The sequence below is a fragment of the Phycodurus eques genome, chromosome 14, assembly GCF_024500275.1.
Source record: "Phycodurus eques isolate BA_2022a chromosome 14, UOR_Pequ_1.1, whole genome shotgun sequence".
NCBI classification, from domain to species: domain Eukaryota; kingdom Metazoa; phylum Chordata; class Actinopteri; order Syngnathiformes; family Syngnathidae; genus Phycodurus; species Phycodurus eques.
Window position 1 is genome coordinate 6,054,578 of NC_084538.1, and position 22,521 is coordinate 6,077,098.

At 40.9% G+C, this 22,521-nt stretch overlaps 2 protein-coding genes across 5 annotated transcripts in view; both read right to left on the bottom strand.

Annotated features, from left to right (window-relative positions):
* Positions 1 to 3,377: 3,377 nt before the first annotated feature.
* Positions 3,378 to 10,991, bottom strand: LOC133412412 (E3 ubiquitin ligase TRAF3IP2-like). Of its 3 annotated transcripts, none has more exons than XM_061695578.1 (9): positions 9,811 to 10,991; positions 9,610 to 9,743; positions 8,568 to 8,658; positions 6,897 to 7,078; positions 5,912 to 6,000; positions 5,020 to 5,088; positions 4,385 to 4,489; positions 4,157 to 4,231; positions 3,378 to 4,081 (listed from the first exon to the last, which is right to left on the bottom strand). In XM_061695578.1, the coding sequence occupies exons 1-9, from the start codon at positions 9,825 to 9,827 to the stop codon at positions 3,923 to 3,925; spliced, it is 921 nt and encodes a 306-aa protein (XP_061551562.1). In that variant the 5' UTR covers positions 9,828 to 10,991; the 3' UTR covers positions 3,378 to 3,922. The 3 variants fall into 3 exon arrangements, with proteins under 3 accessions (XP_061551562.1, XP_061551561.1, XP_061551564.1); XM_061695577.1 differs by having other exon boundaries at positions 4,385 to 4,492; XM_061695580.1 differs by lacking the exons at positions 8,568 to 8,658; positions 9,610 to 9,743; positions 9,811 to 10,991 and having other exon boundaries at positions 4,385 to 4,492; positions 6,897 to 7,112.
* A 136-nt stretch (positions 10,992 to 11,127) lies between these two features.
* The window catches only part of LOC133412411 (tyrosine-protein kinase fyna), a 28,214-nt gene continuing 16,820 nt past the window's right edge, over positions 11,128 to 22,521 (bottom strand). Inside the window, exons 6-12 of one of the 2 annotated variants that reach the window (XM_061695576.1) lie at positions 22,249 to 22,398; positions 21,999 to 22,163; positions 20,919 to 21,098; positions 19,841 to 19,917; positions 19,365 to 19,518; positions 17,704 to 17,835; positions 11,128 to 15,696 (exon numbers count right to left, since the gene is read on the bottom strand). In XM_061695576.1, the coding sequence (XP_061551560.1) occupies positions 15,488 to 15,696; positions 17,704 to 17,835; positions 19,365 to 19,518; positions 19,841 to 19,917; positions 20,919 to 21,098; positions 21,999 to 22,163; positions 22,249 to 22,398 (1,067 nt within the window). In that variant the 3' untranslated portion in view covers positions 11,128 to 15,487. The remainder of the gene's footprint in view (positions 15,697 to 17,703; positions 17,836 to 19,364; positions 19,519 to 19,840; positions 19,918 to 20,918; positions 21,099 to 21,998; positions 22,164 to 22,248; positions 22,399 to 22,521) is intronic. The other variant, XM_061695575.1, reaches the window with a different exon arrangement.

Genomic DNA, 22,521 nt, shown 5'->3' on the forward strand with positions numbered 1-22,521 from the left:
GAGAGAAAAAAGTGAGCAGAAATGACATCAAGCTCATTGCTCTGACTTTTGGTAGACCCAAGTTATGTCCCCTCTTGTATTTTTCAAAATTGTTCAGACATACAAATATCAAAGTTTGTTCTTGACCCAGCTAGCATAGCAGCTAACACAGCTAGCATGTTCTCTTGAGTAGAAGCTCTAACATAAACATTGATTTACTATCCTATTACCGTAATCAAAGTTCCATAATTTTTCATGTGTAATGCACATTTTTTCCCCCCCACAAAAAATGTTAAAAGTCAATAGTGCGCATGATACATAGGTGTAGGGGGAAAAAGAAAAAACTTTTACATTTTATAAATGTATGCCACCATCTAGAGGTTATAAAAATGTTGTACACTTTCATTCTAGTATGTCACCGTCACCTAATGGTTATGAAAAAGGTGTAGCCTACACATTCATTCCAATATAACAGGGGTACATCCATCCATCCATCCATCCATTTTCAACACCGCTTATCCTGGTTAGGGTCACGGGGCGCCAGAGATATCCCAGCGGACTTCGGGCGAAAGTCGGACTACACCCCGAACTGGTCGCCAGTCAGTCGCAAAGCACACATAGACACAGACAACCATTCGTACTCGCATTCACACCGTCACTGAGTGGGAACTGAACCCACGCTGCCTATCCCAGCGGACTTCGGGCGAAAGTCGGACTACACCCTGAACTGGTCGCCAGTCAGTCGCAAAGCACACATAGACACAGACAACCATTCGTACTCGCATTCACACCGTCACTGAGTGGGAACTGAACCCACGCTGCCTATCCCAGCGGACTTCGGGCGAAAGGCGGACTACACCCCGAACTGGTCGCCAGTCAGTCGCAAGGCACACATAGACACAGACAACCATTCGTACTCGCATTCACGCCGTCACTGAGTGGGAACTGCACCCACGCTGCCCGCACCAAAGTCAGGCGAGTGTACCACTACACCATAGGTGACTTATAACAGGGGTACATATGACTGCAAATATGTATCATTGTGGTCATAAGTTTACCCAAGCAGAATTTGTGAAATATTGTTTTTTTTTTATACGAATGATGACTGAACAACGGCCATCATTAATTTCTTGATGGCTATGTTTTGTTTAATGATCATGCTTTTCTGAAATGCTTGACAGTTTAATTTGAATCTCACCTCTGACCTCTGCGTTAATCATCCATGAACAGGATGTGAGACGCATCTTCAAACAACAGAAGATTAACAAAGCGGCAGGACCGGACCATGTGTCCCCATCCTGCCTCAAAGTCTGCGCGGACCAGCTCGCTCCAGTCTTCACTCAGATCTTTAACAGATCTTTGGAAATATGCGAAGTTCCATCCTGTTTCAAACGCTCCACCATCATTCCAGTCCCCAAGAAACCTGCAATCTCTGGTCTGAATGACTACAGGCCTGTCGCTTTGACATCTGTGGTCATGAAGTCCTTTGAACGTCTCGTGCTGGACCACCTCAAGAGTGTCACAGGTCCCCTGCTGGACCCCCTGCAGTTTGCCTACCAAGCGAACAGGTCTGCGGATGATGCAGTCAACATGGGACTGCACTTCATCCTAGAACACCTCGACAGTGCAGGGACCTACGCGAGGGTCCTGTTCGTGGACTTCAGCTCAGCGTTCAACACCATCATCCCTGAACTCCTTTCAACCAAGCTTCTCCAGCTCAGCGTCTCACCTGCCATCTGCCAGTGGATCTACAGCTTTCTGACGGACAGGACACAGCAGGTCAGGCTGGGGGAGGCCACCTCATCCACACGCAGCATCAGCACTGGGGCGCCCCAAGGTTGTGTCCTCTCTCCGCTGCTCTTCTCTCTCTACACGAACGACTGCACCTCAGCGAACCCGACTGTCAAGCTCCTGAAGTTTGCAGATGACACCACTGTCATCGGCCTCATCAAGGACGGTGACGAGTCTGCATATCGACAGGAAGCGGAGCGGCTGGAGCAGTGGTGCGGCCGACACAACCTGGAGCTGAACACGCTCAAGACGGTAGCGATGATCGTGGACTTCTGGAGGCATCCTTCGCCACAGCTGCCCCTCACGTTGTCCAGCTGCCTTGTGTCAACCGTCGAGACCTTCAAGTTCCTGGGAATTACAATCTCTCAGGACCTGAAGTGGGCGACCAACATCAACTCCGTCCTCAAAAAGGCCCAGCAGAGGATGTACTTCCTGCGGCTTCTGATAAAGCACGGCCTGCCACCGGAGCTGCTGAGACAGTTCTACACAGCGGTCATCGAATCAGTCCTGTGTTCTTCCATCACAGTCTGGTTTGGTGCTGCTACAAAAAAGGACAAACTCCGACTGCAACGGACAATCAAAACTGCTGAAAGGATTGTCGGTACCCCCCTACCCACCATTGAGGACTTGCACGCTGCCAGAACTAAGACAAGGGCGTGCAAAATCCTCTCGGACCGTCTGCACCCCGGTCACCAGCTCTTCCAGCTCCTTCCCTCAGGTAGGCGCTACCGATCAACGCAAACTAGAACTAGTAGACATTCCAACAGCTTCTTCCCTCTTGCGATCAACTTCTTAAACACCTAACCTATAATTCCATTACAACAAGCTGGAAATTTTTTGACTTGAGTTCGTTGCCACATTTCTGTGGGGCCAATTACGTATTACTCGTGCACTCACTGTAGTTGTCTCGCCATGTTGCACTATTTGCATGTACTGGCCACTCATGCCAGAGTAGCATCTGCTCCATTTGCACACTGATTGAGGAGTATCTGTAACATTTGCACAACCAACATTGTCCCAGATGATCGCACTACTCGTCACTTTAAACCGCATACACTCCTTGACGTCTCGGCGCCCTTTGCACAATGGTCATTGCACCGGACTATCGCAATATTAGTCGTTCGAACTGCTCTAAGTGCTCGAGGACTCTGCATCTTTTTGCACAATTGTTTTTTGTCAATGTCTTTATGTCTCCAAAGTGTTCTGTAAATTGACTGTTTGTTGTACTAGAGCGGCTCCAACTACCGGAGACAAATTCCTTGTGTGTTTTGGACATACTTGGCAAATAAAGATGATTCTGATTCTGATTAAAATAAAATTAAATGTGTTTCACCTGGTCCTTCATGTGTTCTTTAAAGAATTGTAAACATCTTACAAATTCTGCCTGGGTAATCAAACGTACGAGCACAACTGTGTGTTTCTCATTTACTAAATAAAAGTAGGGCTGTGAATTTCAAAATAATAACATCCATCCATCCATTTTCTGAGCCGCTTCTCCTCACTAGGGTCGCGGGCGTGCTGGAGCTTATCCCAGCTGTCATCGGGCAGGAGGCGGGGTACACCCTGAACTGGTTGCCAGCCAATCGCAGGGCACATAGGAACAAACAACCATTCGCACTCACAGTCATGCCTACAGGCAATTTAGAGTCTCCAATTCATGCATGTTTTTGGGATGTGGGAGGAAACCGGAGTGCCCGGAGAGAACCCACGCAGGCACGGGGGAGAACATGCAAACTCCACACAGGCGGGACAGGGGATTGAACCCGGGTCCTCAGAACTGTGAGGCTGACGCTCTAACCAGTCGTCCACCGTGCCGCAAAAATAATAACAAGTAAATAAAAAGAGAGTATTATGTGTTCAAATAAAATGCTGAACTTCAGAATAATTTTTTGAAAAAACTAACAAAATACAGATAATACTTCATGTTTTGATCATATGGGTAGAAGTGAAATCATGCATGGTAAAAATCCATTATACATAGGCAGAAGGGTTTTCCAAAAATGTTTAGGTCAACTTTGGGGGTGCGTATTATACATGGGTGCGCATTATAAAATTACGGTAATATTAATGGCCATTTAAAAAAAAAAAAATGTTGGTTCCTAAAGTGTCTTCCAATTCTTGAAAGATCCATATAGAGCTATTATGGTAGGATTTAAGATGTGGTAGCCACAGGTGTGATGATGAGGGTGAGCTCCACGGGCACCGGAGGAAGAACAAACCTCTCCTCCCTCAGCAGTCGCAGCAACAGGTCGTTCGTGTCCCGCGGCCAGCGGTAGACACGCGTGTTCTGAAGCCAAGCCGGAACGTCCTCCTGTATGGTCACACGGCACGGACACATGCTAAGGAGGGTACGTCGTCAATCAAACAACGTGAGGAAGAATGTAACCTGGGAGGCATCGAGGAAGAGCACAGGGATGAACCGGAAGTTCAAGCTGCCCTGTTGGATGAATTCATGCTGCATCTAAAAAAATAAAAAATACCAAATTAGCATTTATAATAAATGATTGCCTCATTCCATTAAAAATGCAGTTACAGTGGATAGAACAATTCTCAACAATAACAAAATCAGGCATTTGAACTTGGGTGTGTGGACTTTTTATATCCGCTGTCTTACCATGGAGTAAATGTATTTAGTGTGCAAACCGCGTGTGTGCACAGCACAGCCTTCAATGTCTGCTTTGTAGCGCGGACTGATAGCCACAATGATGGGGGTGGATGGCTGCTAAGAAAATAAACACAATTATTGGAGTATATATAATAATAATAATTCAATATTTTCTATGAAATTAAAAAAAAATCATTTAGTACCTGTATTTTTGTTTTTTCCCCAACTGTTCATTTTTAAAAAAGGTGCAGTTTCTCACTTTTTTAATCACCTGGTACCTTGTACTATCTCTCTCGGTTTTTGTTGTGTTTAATGTGATTACAGTAACATTTCATGCAAATATTTTTTTATTAAATTTTTAATTAGATTTTTTATTATTATTTTGTTATTTATATATATATATATATATATATATATATATATATATATATATATATATATATAATAGTAAAACAAATAGTAACAAGTAAAAAAGGACATCCCTAAAACACATATGTAGTTTCTTCTTTACCTTACATTTGTGTGAAATGTTGTTGTAGTCAATACAAAGCATATTTAAAAAGAAACAAAAAATAAAATGACTAATATATGAGTATATTAAATATTAGTCAAGGAAAAAAAAAAGGTGTGTGGTGTTAACTTACGTCTTTAATGAAAGCGTGCTCCCAAGTGATGATGTCCACGTTTGTACGGGGCCTGTCAACTGTGTCCATCTGTGCCATTAATATCACATCATTACAATATCTTTATTTGAACTCGCGAGCAAAAATTTGAGACACGAGCGCTGTATGGTGACACTTCACAGAACGAGCAGCAGTTTGGCAGATAGTGAACAATTCTTCGAAAAAGCTACTCCTAGTTGAAGTCTGTTGTCAAACTAAACAAAAACAAAAAAAAAACGAAGCGAATGACACGTCTATTTAAAACGACCACATCGTTGTGACTTGGGAAAGTAAGCTTAGCTTAATGTTAACATTGTTTGTTACAACAACAAAAAAACAACGCCTCATATGGGCTAACGAATAGCACAAGTGTGGCGTTATAACCCTACAAGAAACAATATTTGAACACAAACAGAGGAGCAACATTTGTAGTATACTTTCAGGCATATATTCTTTATCCTCCGCGAAAATCGACTATTTCTGCAGTTTACTGAGGAGTTGTGATTTTCTCCATGTATATCCCTCCGAGCAGCCGCACAATCACAATGAATTCATCTTGCTGCACAAAGTGTTTAATTCTTGACAATCTATATTATTATGTTATCACTATATATATTATAAAGTCAGATATTATCGAGTACTATCATCCTTGTTCAAAACAAATTTCAAATATTTTTTTGGGGGGAGGCTGGTACAGATTAATGGCATTTCCATTCATTTCAATTCAATTCAATGGGGAAAGATGATTTGAGATACGAGCGTTCTGAGTTACGAGCTTGGACACGGGACAACATAAACTCGTAAATCAAGGCGCAACTGTATATAAAAACAGAATAAGGACATTTGCGATTATAGAAAAAGAGGCTGGCTTTACGGCAGGTTGGAAGCCATGTTTGGACAGGAAGTCAACGAGGCCGATCATCTCACAAGACGAGTCCGAGGAGTAGGTGATGAAGATGTTTCCTGACCAGAAAATCCATCAGAACGTGTGAACTTTAAAATCAATAATATTTTTCAGTAATTACATGGAACGTAAAAATGACAGATTTTAAATTGATTTTGACTGGTTTAGGGTTAAATACAGCAAATAGACTTGAAAGTCATATTTTTTTGTGTGAGTTGAAAGTCTTTGACGATGGCTGAACGACATTTTCTTGTTTTACTTCTGCGATGATTGATAGTTCCGTTTTCTCGTTTTACTTCTCGGATAATAAACAATTACAGCATTTCCTCATTTTATAGTTTTCTGTGATAATGGACAGTGATGTTATTTTCTCACTTTTTGTTTTATTTCTGCAATGATGATTTGCTATGAGAGTTTCTAATTGTTTAGCTTCTGTGTTGATGGACAGTTACAACTTTTCTCATTTTATAGTTTTACTTCCGTGATAATGGCCAGTTAAGACATTTTCTTGTTTTTACTTCTGCAATGATAGATTGTTATGATATTTTCCGTTTTGATTATTTTCTGTGTTGATGGACAATTCCAATTTGTGTATTCATGATAATAGACCGTTAAGACATTATCAAGTTTTTAAATTGTATTTCTTTGACGATTGACTGGTAAGACATTTTCAAATGTTTTCATTACATTTTACATTTTCTCTCCTTTTTTTTTCTCTCCAAGTTTCATGTTTCATGTTGATGGACAATAACACACTTCTCATTTTTTAATTTTATTTCTGTGATGAGCAATTACGGCATTTTTTGTTTTACTCCCAACATATTAAACTGTCCTGCCCTGCCCTGGTGAAAGATTAATTAACAGAATGAAACAAGAGACATTCCAATGTTATGTTAATAGTGTGCTGTAATGACACAATGAGAGCTGATGAGTGCCAAACCACAACGGTACTAACTCGACTCCTTTGGCAGGCTTCGTCGTCTCTGGTGTGGGTGCGAGGCCGCCGAGGAGACCGCCGCCGAGGAGACCGCCGCCGTTGTCGTCGTCACACCGCTGACTCTCGACACGAGCTCTTCAGGCGGCACAAAGAAGTGCGGCACGTTCACCGAGACGCTCGGCGACACCTGGCTCCGTAGCCTGACGCGCAGAAGATGGAACGCTCGCAAAAGGTCAGAGGTCACAAAAGCAGTCACACTCTGTACTTAAGGAGAAACGTGTGGAAAAATACTGCTAAAAAGAGACATACTGATTCAACTCCTTGAAGTCAAAAAAATGTACTAATTGGCGTTCTGAAGTAGAAAAGTAAAAAATTATTTTCACTGTCAATTTTATACAGCACCAGTACTTGTTTTGATAACTTGGCACAACGAGAAAAAAGAAAAAAAAAAAAAAAACTCACACAAAATAGTTTCCCTTTTTAATTAACTAACATACAACTTTGCCAAGTGGAAAAAAAAAAAAAAAAAAAACGCTAAATCAGCTCATGATAACAACTAGTGACACAAAGGCTCCTTTTAGAGGTTTGTGAAGGAATCGCTGCCTCTAACTCATCTTAGCTCAACTTTATTGAAGTACAATTAAATGGTATTTAACGTTTAAGTTTAACACATTTCATCTTTAGGAACAAGAACTGTTTGTTTTTAAACACTTATTTAGGTACAATTGTATCTTGATGTTTATTAGCAATGCATTTCAACTGAACTGTTAGTTTTTTTTTTTTGTTTTTTTTTTAAGTTTTAGTATATTTAAGTGCTGTTAGGGCTTTTTCACACTGCACTTTGCGAAGCACAGTGTGCCAGTGAATCTATTTATTGAGTATGTGCTGACAGAACACGGTGTCATCAGCAGGTGTAAGTCTAGACCGACTTTTTGCCGCAGAACACGCCCTCGTTGCGCTGGTACGCCCAGCATGAGGTGGCAAAATGGTAAACACGCCCAGCAAGCCTTGGGCTTGTACAAAAATCAATCAGTCGCGGCAGATCAGCCGTCTACGGAAATCGAGCCGTGATTCCATCCATCCATCCATCTTCTGAGCCGCTTCTCCTCATTGGCGTGGCTGGAGCCTATCCCAGCTATCAGGAGGCGGGGTACACCCTGAACTGGTTGCCAGCCAATTGCAGGGCACATATAAACAAACAACCATTTGCACTCACATTCACACCTACGGGCAATTTAGAGACTTCAATTAACCTACCATGCATGTTTTTTTGGGGGATGTGGGAGGAAACCGGAGTGCCCGGAGAAAACCCACGCAGGCACGGGAAGAACATGCAAACTCCACACATTGAACCCCGGTAGAGCATTATTGTTATTACAAATAAGTCTTGCTACCTATGTAGCAGTTGTGGCTAATTGCGGCTAGTTTACGGTGGTAATGCTAGTTTAGTATTGCGAGCATCCCATTGTGAACGGCCGTGATTGAGAATCGTGCATGTGCACGGTAGTGAGGAGTGCGCTTTGGTAACAAGACTTGAGGGGGGGGAGGTTTAGTGAAGTGAGGCTACATTCAAGTCTTGCTAACAGTTTTAGCACTCAAACCCCCCACAGCAACAAAATATTTGCAGTTCATTATTACCCACCTCTGCAAAAAGTGCATACTGGTATTTGTTTGTTGTGGTAATTTTACCAGTTTTGGGAGGGTGGTCCGGGGCTTCTTCGCTGATGGCAGCACAGAGCACAGTGGCGACTCAAGTCATGACACATCTCAGGGTGGAAGTCTGTTGGTACAGTAGATACACTTTTAATATTATAATTTTGCACAAATTGTACAATATTGCTCCAGCACCAATTGGACAATGTTTATTACTTACCATAGGCCATCATGCAAGACCTTAATCTTGTTTCATTTTCTTGCTGTTTGGATTGGATTTAAAAAAAAAACAAAAAAAGATCTTCTATTGTTTTTTTTTACTTAATAATAAAACAGTATTAAAATAATAAAACAATACATAAACATTGAACATGCATTTATTTTGTTAAATAGAGGTTTAATTCATGATAATCTCTCTTTGAATGATTTGGCACATTTCGACGTTTAAAAAAAAACAAAAAAACCAAGTAGTTTTTCCCTTGAGCACCTACGTTTTCCCACCCCCGTTTGAGAGGCACTCCCGTCGTGGAATCTTGTGCATTACAGTAGAGCAGCAGGAAGTGGCGGAGTTGACATTTACTTGATGTCCCCAGCATCCATCCAAATGATAATGCAAAATTTACACGGTGGCATCGCTACTAATTTTGCACCTGGCTGAAATATAAACGCAAACTCATATTAGGTCCTTTAATTTATTAAATGTATTATATTTTGATTTCTTATTAACTTTTTAATTGGAGTATTTTTCTTCATGTACTTTAGGGCAAGGGCATCATATCTGATAATCATATTATATATATATATATATGTATATAAAACAGCTTTTTAATATCTATTTTGTTTGTTAATTGTTTTTATCCATTTATTTTACAGATTTGTATGAATTTAATTTTCTTTGTGCGGTTTCTTACCTTTTACAGTAGGAACATTTGCCTTTTATGATGACGTCTTTTTTTTTTTTACGATTACAGCAACATTTCACAGATATATATGTCAATGCTGCAATGGTTCCTTCTGTATGTGGTGTGGTTTTAGTTGAATATACAATAGGTTTATTATGACTTGTCAGTTTTCTTACCATGTGTGCGGTGCACATAGTGGTGAGCGAGTGGCAAGAAAGGCCAGGCCCCACCATCATCCTCGTCAGACTTGAGCGGCAAAGGAGGTTCAAGTTGCTCCGCTTCCTCCTCCCAACCGTGTCCATCCTCCGTTCTGACAGCGACAGCACTTCATTAACTCCCAAAATGCATCACCATATCAACTCACCAAAGCTGCTTACCTGTGTGAAGAAGACATTCCCTCAAATGCGGCAAACTTTTGTCGGCCTTCACACTACGTCGCACATCACCACCTACAGACTCCAGCAGAGCTCCCTCACCATCCACTGGATTCTTTGTGTACGCGTGTGTGTGTTTTGCACGCTCCTGTTGTTGCTTCTATTGCTGCTATATGCAAATTCTTCAGGCCCGCGGTCCTATCAATCACAGCCCAGCGAACAGCTGCTCGTGTTGCCGAGCCAGATCGTCCAGAAACGCTTCTACGCTGGAGACGAACCTGTGATTATAATTCATTAACACAACATTTATGTACAACAGGGTGACCACTTTGGCGTGTGTTTGTTGAAAGCCAAAAATTGTCTTCATGTAACATTTTCGCTTTCTTCTGATTTTTTTTTTTAATATAGACAAATATGAGGAAATATATACAATATATTTACTTAATTGGAACACTTACGGGTACATGATTAAAATGTGTCAAACTAACATGAATCATTTGGTAATTTTTGAAGAAAAGACAAGAAATTTACATCAGTTTACCACATTTTAATCGCGTGCAACAGAAAATGACGTTTTTTTTTCAGCGTGCATGCATTCAAAATGACATTAATTAGGATTCCATGCCATACACCAGAGAGAAACTTGACAAAACCAAAGAGAAAATGTAACTGTCAAGTTTCCGCTTGTTTTATGCCTTAATTATGTATTCTAAGAAAAACTTTAAATGGTAATAGTAGAGTTGAGCATTCTAATATAAGATTGCTAAAGGACATACAGTATATATTTCCTCTCTATTTTTAAGGCATGGAAACTGGAATTAATCATTTGTAAACAGCAATTGATATGTAATAATATGAAATATATTTAATACAATACATATTTTTTCGAGATATAAGCAACATTTACGTTATATTGGAATATTATTTTTTTTAAAACACATTTTAGAATGTTTTTTTTTTGTCTGCATGGAACCTGTTAGCAAGGTACAACATGAATATATTTGTTTTCCCAAAAAGATAAATTGTAACAATGCAGTGTCAAATTACATGCATCCATTTTCCGTACCGCTTATCCTCAGTGGGGTCGGCTAACCTAACTGACTCTGGGCGAGAGGCAGGGTACACCCGGAACTGGTCGCCACATTTGTCCAAAAATTGGCTTCTGTATTTTGGATTGAAGGGAGGCTTGGATAGTTACATATGAATAGTACATATACAGTATTTATATATATTTAATATATACTATATTTAAAAAAATATATATCTATTCATAAAAATATATTCTATTTATTAGAAGAACTTTCATTTTTACATTGAACATTTACAAAACATTTTTTGCGCTTTTCCTCCAAAACCTATAGACCCGCAAAGCTTCTTTTTGCTTTTTAAAAGCTCTTATGGCCCCACAGGGCTCCTGTTTTTTTGGGGTACAAACAACTAATATAGTCATTAGATCAACACTACAGTCATGACAAGCAATTACTGTCAAAGTTATCTGTCCGTCTTCTTGCGATTGGCGTACACGCTGTAGGTGATTTGCATACAGGCTGCGTTCAGTTCAGTCATGTTGGCTTTTGAGTGACTGACGTGCAGCACACGGGGGAAGAAAACGAAATGGCTTTAACCACACACTGCTAACATTTTTTTGCAGCAGAAGAAGACGACGCACCGGCTGGTAGATGCCAAGGCTGTTTCTTTTTTTTTTTTTTTTTTTTTTTTTTTAATTTCAAACCATGTACAAGTAAGTAAGACAGAGACAATAAATTATAGTGACAGAAAATGCAACTTAAAAAGACACGCAGGCGAAGGGTTGGCATGGGAACGCTCCCAAGCGCTGCGGGCATCGACACACAAGACGCTCTGAAAGGATGTAAACATGTTTGGTCTCGAACGCATGTTTGGCATTCTTTGAGTGGCAGTTTTTTCTTTTTTTGCTTGCATTGCCACTCAAGTGCTTGCATTTGCACTCTGTGTCGGTGCAGGGCGGAAGAGTTTTCACTAGGCAATTAGTAGAAGGCATTCCCTTACAGCAGAGTTTCCCAAACTTGTGATGTAGGGGGCACAAAATGCATCGGGGGGACAGTCATTGATCATCAAAGCAGGCACACCATGTCTATGATTCCTGTTTATCGTTGAAAATTCTCAGGTTTATGTACGTATCCAGTTTGGGAAACCCTGCCTTACAATAGAAGAGTCTTACTAAAGAGGAAAAAGGCAAGAACAGGTGTTATAGTACATCAGCGTTCCTTGAGAAAAGGAGGAGGAGCAGTAGTGATAGTAGAGTCCATATTGAATTAACTGAGTAGTAGTAGAAAATAACACAAAGAAAATTCAGGCCCCAAACCCTGTTCCATTTAGCAACATGACATTTGGTAGGCATTTTTATCATGAGTAGACCCACAAAAAAAAGACACAGGAAGTCTGCCATTTTGGCTGAAAGCAGCCATATTAGTGTCATTTTGGCCGCCTCCAGGATTCCTTCAAAGACAGACTTGTCCAAGAGATTGCGAAAATTCAGCCTCCAAAGCCGGTTTCACTTAACAACATGTAATTTGGTAGGCGTGTCTGGCATGAGTAGACCAACATAAAAGTTTCGAGAAGCCATTGCTAAAGAGACACAGGGAGTCTGCTGTTTTGGCTCAAAGCGAACACGTTAGGGTAATTTTAGTCTTTTTCAGTGGTCATTCAAATACAAATCGACCCGAGAGATTTTGGAAATTCAGTCCCTGAAGCCAATTTCACTTATCAATATGAAATTTGGCAGGTATGTCCGAAAAAGTCTGAAGAATCCATGCCTGAAAAGTCACAGGGAGTCCACCATTTTGGGTCAAAGTGGCCATTTTACGGTAATTTTGGCCATTTCCAGGGGTCCCTCAAAGACAGACTTGTCATTGAGATTTTGAAAATTCAGGCCCTGAAGCCAGTTTGATTTCGAAACCTGAAATTTGGTGAGGATGTCTATCACACAGACCCACAAAAAAAATGTGTCTCCATGTGTCCGTCAAAGTGGGACGACTCGGAGAGATTTTGTCTGATTGCTTCCAATTGAGAATTTGGTATACTAGACAGACGCAAAATTGCTAAGAATTGGAATTTTCGTCATTGCGTCTCGGCTGAGCATGGTGACAAAGTTTAAGGACTCGCCATAAAAAGCAAAACTTAAAATACAACCCCAATTCCAACGAAGTTAGGACGTTGTGTTACGCATAAATATAAATAGAATACAATGATTTGCAAATCATGTTTGACCTATATTTAATTGAATACACCACAAAGACAAGATATTTAATGTTCAAACTGATAAACTTGATTGTTTTTAGCAAATAATCATGAACTTAGAATTTTACGGCTGCAACTCGTTCCAAAAAAGCTGGGCCAGGGTCATGTTTACCACTGTGTCACATCACCTTTTCTTTTAACAACATTCAATAAACGTTTGGGAACTGAGGACACTAATTGTTGAAGCTTTGTAGGTGGAATTCTTTCCTATTCTTGCTTGATGTACAGCTTCAGCTGTTCAACAGCCCCGGGTCTCCATTGTCGTATTTTACGCTTCATAATGCGCCACACATTTTTAATGGGAGACAGGTCTGGACTGCAGGCAGGCCAGTCTAGTACCCACACTCTTCTACTACGAAGCCACGCTGTTGTAACACGTGCAGAATGAGGTTTGGCATTGTCTTGCTAAAATAAGCAGGGGCGTCCATGGAAAAAGATGTTGCTTGGATGGCAGCATATGTTTCTCCCAAACCTGTATGTACCTTTCAGCATGAATGGTGCCTTCACAGATGTTTAAGTTACCCATGCCATTGGCACTAACACAGCCCCATACCATCACAGATGCTGGCTTTTGAACTTTGCGTCCATAACAGTCCGGATGGTTCTTTTCCTCTTTGGTCCGGAGGACACAACAGCCACAATTTCCAAAACCAACTTGAAATGTGGACGCGTCGGACCACAGAACACACTCATCAGTCCATCTTAGATGAGCTCGGGCCCAGAGAAGCCGGCAGTGTTTCTGGGTGTTGTTGATAAATGGCTTTTGCTTTGCATAGTAGAGTTTTAAGTTGCAATTGCGGATGAAGCGCCGAACTGTATTTACTGACATTGATTTTATGAAGTATTCCTGGGCCCATGTGGTGATATCCTTTCCACATTGATGTCGGTTTTTGATGCAGTGCCGCCTGAGGGATCGAAGGTCACGGGCATTCAATGTTGGTTTTCGGCCTTGCCGCTTACATGCAGTGATTTCTCCAGATTCTCTGAACCTTTTGATGATATTATGGACCGCAGATGATGAACTCACTAAACTCCTTGCAATTGTACGTTGAGGAACATGTCCTTAAAATGTTCAATTATTTTCTCTCTCACTTTTAACAAAGAGGTGAACCTCGCCCCATCTTTGCTTGTGAATGACTGAGCAATTCAGGGAAGCTCCTTTTATACGCAAACATGGCACTCACCTGTTCCCAATTAGCCTGTTCACCTGTGGGATGTCCAAAACAGGTGTTTGATGAGCATTCCTCAACTTTCTCAGTCTTTTTTGCCACCTGTCCCAGCTTTTTTTTGCAGCCATAAAATTCTAAGTTAATGATTATTTGCTAAAAACAATAAAGTTTACCAGTTTGAACATTAAATATCTCGTCTTTGTAGTGTATGAAATATGAAATATAGGTTGAACATGATTTGCAAATCATTGTATTCTGTTTTTATTTAGGTTTAACACAACGTCCCAACTTCATTGGAATTGGGGTTGTACATTAATTCCACGCAATCATTTTACAATTTTTTTTTAATACAATCATAAAAGGTCCCATTTTGGTTTCCAGGCATCAACGTGAAAAAAATACCAATTTATCCAAGCACGTGCAGGTTGGTGAAAATGTTTGTATTATCGGTGTTTCGGACAAGACCCCCCAAAACTCACTCAGTAGTGCCCCCTGGAAAGCCCCGGACACCAGTTTTAACAATCTACACAAAATTGGGTGGACGTGTCTATTATAACAGGACGCGCGAAAAAGTCTCACGGACCCATGCCCGAAATTGAACAGAAAGTCGACCATTTTGGTTTGAAGTAGCCATTTTGAGCAAATTCCAGGGCTCATACTCCTACTACGGAATTTGGCCAAATGGGAAGCAGGAATCGTAGACAGATGGGCGATGGTAAATTGTGAAGCGTTTTTTGCATGCCCCCTTCTTATGTGGGTGAAGCAAGTTGTCAACATTTGCTCATCATTCTGAGGATTCGTCATATAAATTTTTTTTTTTTTAAAAAGCAGGTGCAGGGGCCTGTTCATCTTACATTACTATGATATTATCCACATTAACTTATGTTTTCAGCCTACCTACAAGCTTTCTTACAATGCATCATGGATTAACTGTTTCCAAAAATTATCAAAAAGTAGAATGTTGAATGGAACCAATAGAAATAATAAGTAAACAAGCAATTTTTTTTTTTGTATTTACACTATGTACAAGTTACACCGCTCATCGTCGTGTTTTTGCATCCATGGCAGGCCCATCTTCTTCCTGATAGTCATCTTGCCTTTGTGTGTGTGTGTGTGTGTGCGTGAGATGAGGCTTGGAAGAGGACTGGATGAGCTTTACAGAGTCACCTGGGTGTGAGAAAGAGGATAGCAGGGTGTATGGCTCCCTCTGTTGGACAGTCAGGAAAAGACACTCAGAGATTATCCCCCGGTTGGTACTGAGGCTCAGTGGCAGTGAAGTAGTCCTCCAAAAAGGCCTGCAAGTACTCGAAGGTGGGCCTCTCCTCTGGGTCTTTCTTCCAGCACTGCACCATGAGCTCGTGCAGCGACGTGGGGCAGTCCTGCGGGCATGGCATGCGGTAGCCACGTTCCACCTGCTCCAGCACCTCGCGATTGTTCATACCTGGACCGAACGGGCGAGACTTTACTTCAGGGGTGTCCAAACATTTTGCTCCAAGAGCCGCATACATAAAAATCGAAGGATGCAAGGGCCACCGACATTCTTCGACTCAAATGTATTAAACATGCTAAAACCAATCCATCGTGCCGCTGTATATAGTTTATATAATATAGTTATTTTGAAAAATTGCTACGTCGCAGCTTTCTTTTAAAGGTGATGAGACACATTTAGCAGATTTTTCAGAAATCTGGCGTGACCTCTCTGATAAGGCTTGACATGACGTAGAATAAGTAGGAAACCATTTTTGCTTCTCAAAGGTCATGGAGTTTATTCCTGTAATGTGGTAAATAATATATTTGCATCCTTACATAGCTGAACAGCTCCATATAAAATAAATGTATTCGTAGTAGTGGTAGTCCTATTAATTGTCAGGGGTGTTTCACCCATGGGGGATATGGGTGTCACAACACCCCCACTTTTTAGACAGTGTCGCAGGCTGCAAATAGCCACCAGGCTTTAGTTTGGACAACCCTGATTCATTTGAAGCCTTTAGCGTTCAAATGCTGATTTGTTATTTATTTGTACTGGTGAAAGAAGAGCGTCTGGGTGCTTGGTGTCGTCGGGGAGAAAAAAAAAAAAAAAGGAACGGAGTGGATCTTTGTGGTAACGTTTTATGTACACTTTTGTAATGTGGGCCAGGTTCTGCACTGCAAAAACTCAAAATCTTATCAAAAACATTTGTCTTATCTCTAGTCAAAACTAACCTGATTACACGTAAAATAAGACTCCTCACCTAAAAAGTAACTTTGAAAAATGTCACTTTAAGTCCATAAATTTGTCAATTTGATAAGAAAAAAAACAACAAAGACTCCACTGATTTTTTTTCTACCTATTTCATTATTAAAATTCCGCTGGATTAAGTTTAGATTAGTTTTTGAAGTAAAAAAAAAAACAAAAACTTGAACCTTTTGGGGTACACCTGGAGGTACAAACCCAAAGTTTTTGTCATCATTTTCAGTTCAAGTCAGCAGTAGTCAATAACTTTCTGCTACCCAGACGTACCCTGGTGCCTTTTGTTTACGAAAATTATGAAAAGGTCTATAAGAAAGTAATATTGTAATGTTGTCTTGATAGGACAAAACATTTGGAATACATCATTGACTGAATTTAAAGTGTGATTTCTTCAGAGACAGGGACACGAGTAAAGGACATCGCGTTCCACATTTAATAATTCATCAAAAACTCACTTGCGCGCAGCACGGAAAGTGGTCCACCGTCTATTTTTAGAGGGTTGAACCGCTTTTGGTTTCGCTTCCAGTCATCTTGGCCATCTTTTATCTGTTGTGAAGGAGTACTACAAGGGGACTGAATGAAGACTAGAGGAGGATGATAGAAGAACTAGGAGAGGGCTAGGGCAGGACTGGAGTGGGATGCAAGATACTAGAGGAGTACTGGAGAAGGACTAGAAGGGGACTAGAGGAAGTATAGTGCTGGTCCAAAGGACAAGTGCAGGTCAAGTGGGAACACAAGACCTACTAGAGCAGGACTCGAGAGTTACTAGAGGGGGACTATAGGGGGATTAGAGAAGGACTAGAGGAGCACTAGAGATGTGCTGGAAGGTGAATAGAGGACTGGATTAGGACTAGAGGGCGATTAGTGCAGGACTAGAGGGACCACGAGCTACTAGAAGGGTTGACGACACTTAGTAGAGGGGCACTGCAGAGAGACTAGAGAAGGACTAGAAGAGCTAGAGGATGACTACAGGGATTAAAGAAGGTAATACAGCAAGACTAGAGGAGGACCGGATGATGAAAACATGCCGGGGAGAGAGCTTGTTGCCCTCTTTAGGGTCCCTGAAGGCATCTTTTTTTTTTTTTTTTTTTTTTTCCCCCCTGCACGACGTTACCGTACATTATGCAACACAGCGGTCTGTTTTTAGAGTCTTGACGCTTCGGCGGACATTAACAGTCACACGCGATGCATGAATTTAAAGAGAAAAAAAAGACGCACCTGGATAGGGCACCCGGCCCTTAGTCACAAGTTCTGTCAGCAGGATGCCGAAGGACCACACGTCGGACTTGATGGTGAACTTCCCGTACAGCGCCGCCTCGGGAGCGGTCCACTTAATGGGAAACTTTGCACCTACAAAACAAACAAACAAACAAACATTATTAAATGCATTTTAGAAATGTCACGCTAGTTCTGTTTACAAAAAGAGTGGCAAACATTTCTAATGTTATTAAATACACTTACAAAGTCATGCTAGCGCTACTTACAAAAATGTCTCAAACATTTCTAACGTTATCAAATACATTTACTAACATCTTTCAGGTTATTGAATATAATTCCAAAATCATTCGAGTGTTGTTACAAAAAGTGTGACAAACACTTCTAATGAAATTAAGCACAGTCAATTTCCGAAAAGCCATGTTAGCGTTGTTTGTAAAAAGCGCGACTAACATTTTCAAGTATAATTAAGTTCAGAAGTGTCACTTCCAAAAATAAATTATTGAACCTTGTATAATTTCCAAGCGGTATTCCGAATTCATTATTTCACAAATGTATTAACATTATTAAGTCACATAAACATTCCAAAAGATGTCATTTTAACAGTTTGCATTGCAATATTACGAATACATTTCTGCGTCGTCTTTTGTGTTCACTGTTAACATATTTATAAACATTTATTAATGTTAATTGAGTCATGTTAGCGTCATTTTAGGTACATTTCGGAGAGATCTTAAGTAATGCAAGTGTTTACCTGACATTTCTGAATCATCGTCACTGTGCCTTTTATGGAAATTACTTTCTTCTGGCTCATGATTGGCTAAAATGTGTTTTTTTTTTTACAATTACGAGCTCAAAGCGCCATCTGTTGTTTTGGGATGGACGTGTTAGAACAGTGGGCTCCCTCTAGTGGTATGCGAAATCCTTGCATTAAAGACAAATACAATAAAATCTAAATTTAAAACATGAAACACAAGCAAACATTAGAATGAAGTTTTTTGCTATGCATACAGCTTATTTAAACTTTTTTTAAAAAATGTAGAACAGTAAATTATTTTTGCTTTTCAAGTCCAGTAGATTACTAAGTACAGGTCAGTACAGTACATTTGCATTTAATCTTTTAGAACTGTTTGCTCTCAAATATTTATTCAGGTAAATTATTATTTAATTTATGTACAATGCTATTTAATACATTATTTAAGTAAAGATTTTTTATTTTAAATTTTTTTGAAGCACATAATGTTACAATGGCTTAAATTTAGTTTCTAGGAATAAAGCCGCTGCCTCGTTTTTGATGAACGCAGGCTTTATACGCTATTGTATTTTAAAGTTGGTCATTATGGTAATACTTGGACAGCTAAGTATTTTTTGAGGTGGTATTTACTGTAAAAAATGTTTGCGAAGTACTGTGTTAGAGCATAAATGCATATAATCTGCGACCACTGAAAAGCACGTTTGCACTGTTTCGTGGCGCTGCCATGTTGTGACCACGTGTGCATGTGTTTTCCAGGCCACGACAAATAACTAGCTCATTTGTGAAAACACAAAAATGGCAAAGACAGATGTTTAAACCTGAACACAACTCCTAACCACTTCCTTATGAGAAAATGGTTGAGGGCAGAGTTCCAGTAAGGAATTAATACATTTTCATCAGCGTAATCTACCTTGTCTCGCTGTGTACTCGTTGTCCTCAATGAGCCTGGCCAGACCAAAGTCAGCAATCTTACACACCAGACTGTCTCCGACCAGGATGTTGGCAGAGCGCAGGTCTCTGTGGATGTAGTTCATCCTCTCGATGTACGCCATGCCAGCTGCCACCTGGGAAGTTGACTGTGTTATTTTGTTTCATCTTATCACAGAATGCCTATAAAAGGATTATAGCTGAAAGCATTCATAAACTCACACACGCGCGCCACCCGTTTTTTGTTGTCACTGGGCTTCGCAGGCAACGCTATGAATTACAAACTGCCGTCAACCCTAATTTCGTATTGGGAGTCAGTTTTATGGACGCTCATTCATCCCATTGTTGTTCCGCTAGGCTAACAGCCTTTCAAATTGCGACAGAAGCCCTAACCTGTACGTCCTGTTTCGTCCCACAATTTGAAGGACCGCAAAGAAAGTTTTATCTATCATGTCACACCTGAGCCGCCATGTCCACCAGATTGGGAAGTTTCAGGCCTCGTCCTTCTCCATCCTTGAGGAAGTCGAGCAAACTCCCTGGAAAACAGAAAACACGACATTATTTGTCTCTTATGTCTCTTGAATCTTTTAGCTTATGTCAAAATGTCAATAAACAGACAACATTTTTGCGAGTGGCGCAAGTGGGTGTGTGCATGGCAGGCGAGCGGTGAGAAGTCATAGCTAGATATTGTCCTGTCACGCACATTGTAACTCTCCCCACATGACACGACAAATCATGTTTTATACGGAGCACCTTTTTGCAAGTGAAGCAAGTGGGTGTATGTGAGGCGGGTAAGCGGAGAGGAGAGACGTTTCGGGGAATTACACAGACCAGTCACGCCGGCGTAACACCTCACACATGACACAATGCTACAAATCATATGGTTTTATCAATTGAGTTTTTTGCAAGTTGAGCAAGTCAGTGTGTGTGTGTGTGTGTGTGTGTGTGTGAGGCAGGCAAGCGGTGAGGAGACCCATCACGTACATTTCAACTCGTCCTACGTGAGACAACTCCAGCGAACATAATACAGGTAGTTTATTCCGAACATGACTTGAGAAGTAATGTTTTAATCAGAGCACCTTTTTGCAAGTGGCGCAAGTGGGTGGTATTCAACTTGTTGTACATACAATTATTATGGCATCCTTACAATTTTCTTGCAGTAGCATTTTTGAAAATGTCTCTCTCCTTGTTGTTCTTCTGTTCTTTTATCAGCTCGCGAGCAGCACAGAGCTGCCGTGAAATCAAGTCTGACTTGTGCGCATTTTGACCCAAAACAACAGAAAAGTAAAAGAAGTGACTTGAGATCAGTGCTGGGATTTCCCGCCACAAAAGTTGCACTTCTTAGGCCCAGTTATTTATTTGCTGTGGCGACTGAGGAAGCTCGGGAAGCTCGCTTGCTGTCATCACTGTAGTCAGGGGTAGCCTTGGCGCCATTCTATATCTGGAGGACACCTACTGGTGTGGTTCATATGCGCTCATGAATTATGCACACGGCACGTGGGGACGAGTATGTAATATCGATGCCATGCCGCCGTACCTTTATTCATGTACTCGGTGACGATGTAGATGGGCTCCTCGGAAACCACAGCGTACAGCTGCACCAGCTTGTCGTGCCGCAGCTTTTTCATGATCTGAGCCTCCTCCAGGAAGGACTCGGGCGACATGGTGCCCGGCTTCAGGGTCTTCACCGCCACCTTGGTGGTGCCGTTCCACGTGCCTGCAAAATCACAACAATCTTTGTCTCAGATTATTCGTACACTCAAATGTCACTTTATCGGGTACACGTGCACGGCGGAATACTGCAAAGTCTTTCCATAATGAGAATCCTTTGCAATACGTTTACAATAACACCGATGTTCAGTTTTGACGGGCGAATTTATCGAACCATATTTCTATGATTGTGGAGGTAACTTGTAGTTGTGCACAGTATATCACACAAAGAGCTGTTTTAAAATACAATTGAAAATGTGGAATAATGAAAAAAATTAAAGAATAAAACAGATTAAAGGAAAAAAAATATACAATTTCAAATAAAATGTAAAATGAATCATAACATTTCATAAAATAAAACTATATTTCAATTTAGAAAAGATCATATACAATATAACATTTAAATGTAATCAACGTAACAATTGGGGCTCAAATTTGTAGTGGGTTAGAACTTTACTATATTACAGTAAGAGCGGTCTTAAAATAGCATTTAAAAAAACAAAATGTAAATAATGGATGTTCAAATTTGTAGTGCTATAAACTTGCACTGCATCATACTGAGAGTTTCCAATATTTTGCCACTCGCATGTAGCCAAATAAGGTAAGCTAGCGACGACCTTATACCTTAACAATACCTGTCAGTATGATGTAATTTAATTTAAGAGTACTTAATTCAATTTTCAATTATTGAAATGTATCTAACAATATTTAATAAATTCTTCTTCTTATTATTTGAAATTGTATTTTAAATGACAACCACAATAACATATTGTTAAATTAATACTGCTCTAGTCTCTACCAGTAAACAGTGATTTCTGTTACAAATTGTGTATTTCAGGTCGCTGCTGTTGCTGAATGTGTCAGTAAAGCTGATGTTATTATACTTATTTTATTCAAAGACACTTACCCATCCAGACTTCGCCGAACTGCCCGTTGCCGAGACGCTTGATGAGCTGCAGCGACTCCCGCGGGATCTCCCAAACGTCTTTGGTTTTGACGGACAGGTCGGTGAGACGGGGCATGCCCTTGTGGCAGGGAACGATCAGCCGGCAGCACAGCCCTGCCGCCCTCGCTGCCGGAGACATGACGGAGACGCGCGTCTATGAAGCGGTACAATTTGGTGCCGATCCAAACGTGGACTCTTGGCGAAAGCTCACCGGAATAGTGGTGCACCAGCTGCTGGAGTGTCTCGAACTGGGCTCGAGTGGTGATGTAGTAACCGCCGCTGTCCAGTTTGCGAATCTTGTAGTGTTTGACGTGGTCTCCCTTGATGTCATCCCAGTCCTGGATGGAGAGGGAGTAGGCCCCTGGAGCCGAGACCACACACAGAGTAGTAATTAAAAAATCATTTGGAAATGTTCGCGAATACCAAACCGCGACCTTGCGGGGGACTACTGCACTTGCAATTTCGTGCACCTGTTGCAAATGAA

Bases quoted from the DNA above. Each gene is read 5' to 3' on its own strand.
- LOC133412412 (XM_061695577.1), bottom strand. The intron at 5,089-5,911 runs GTAAAGCCAGCC...TTAATGGCACAG, and splicing joins AACATGGCTTCCAACCTGCC to ATGGACACAGTTGACAGGCC. The intron at 4,232-4,384 runs GTAAGACAGCGG...TTATTTTTTTAG, and splicing joins CTAAATACATTTACTCCATG to ATGCAGCATGAATTCATCCA.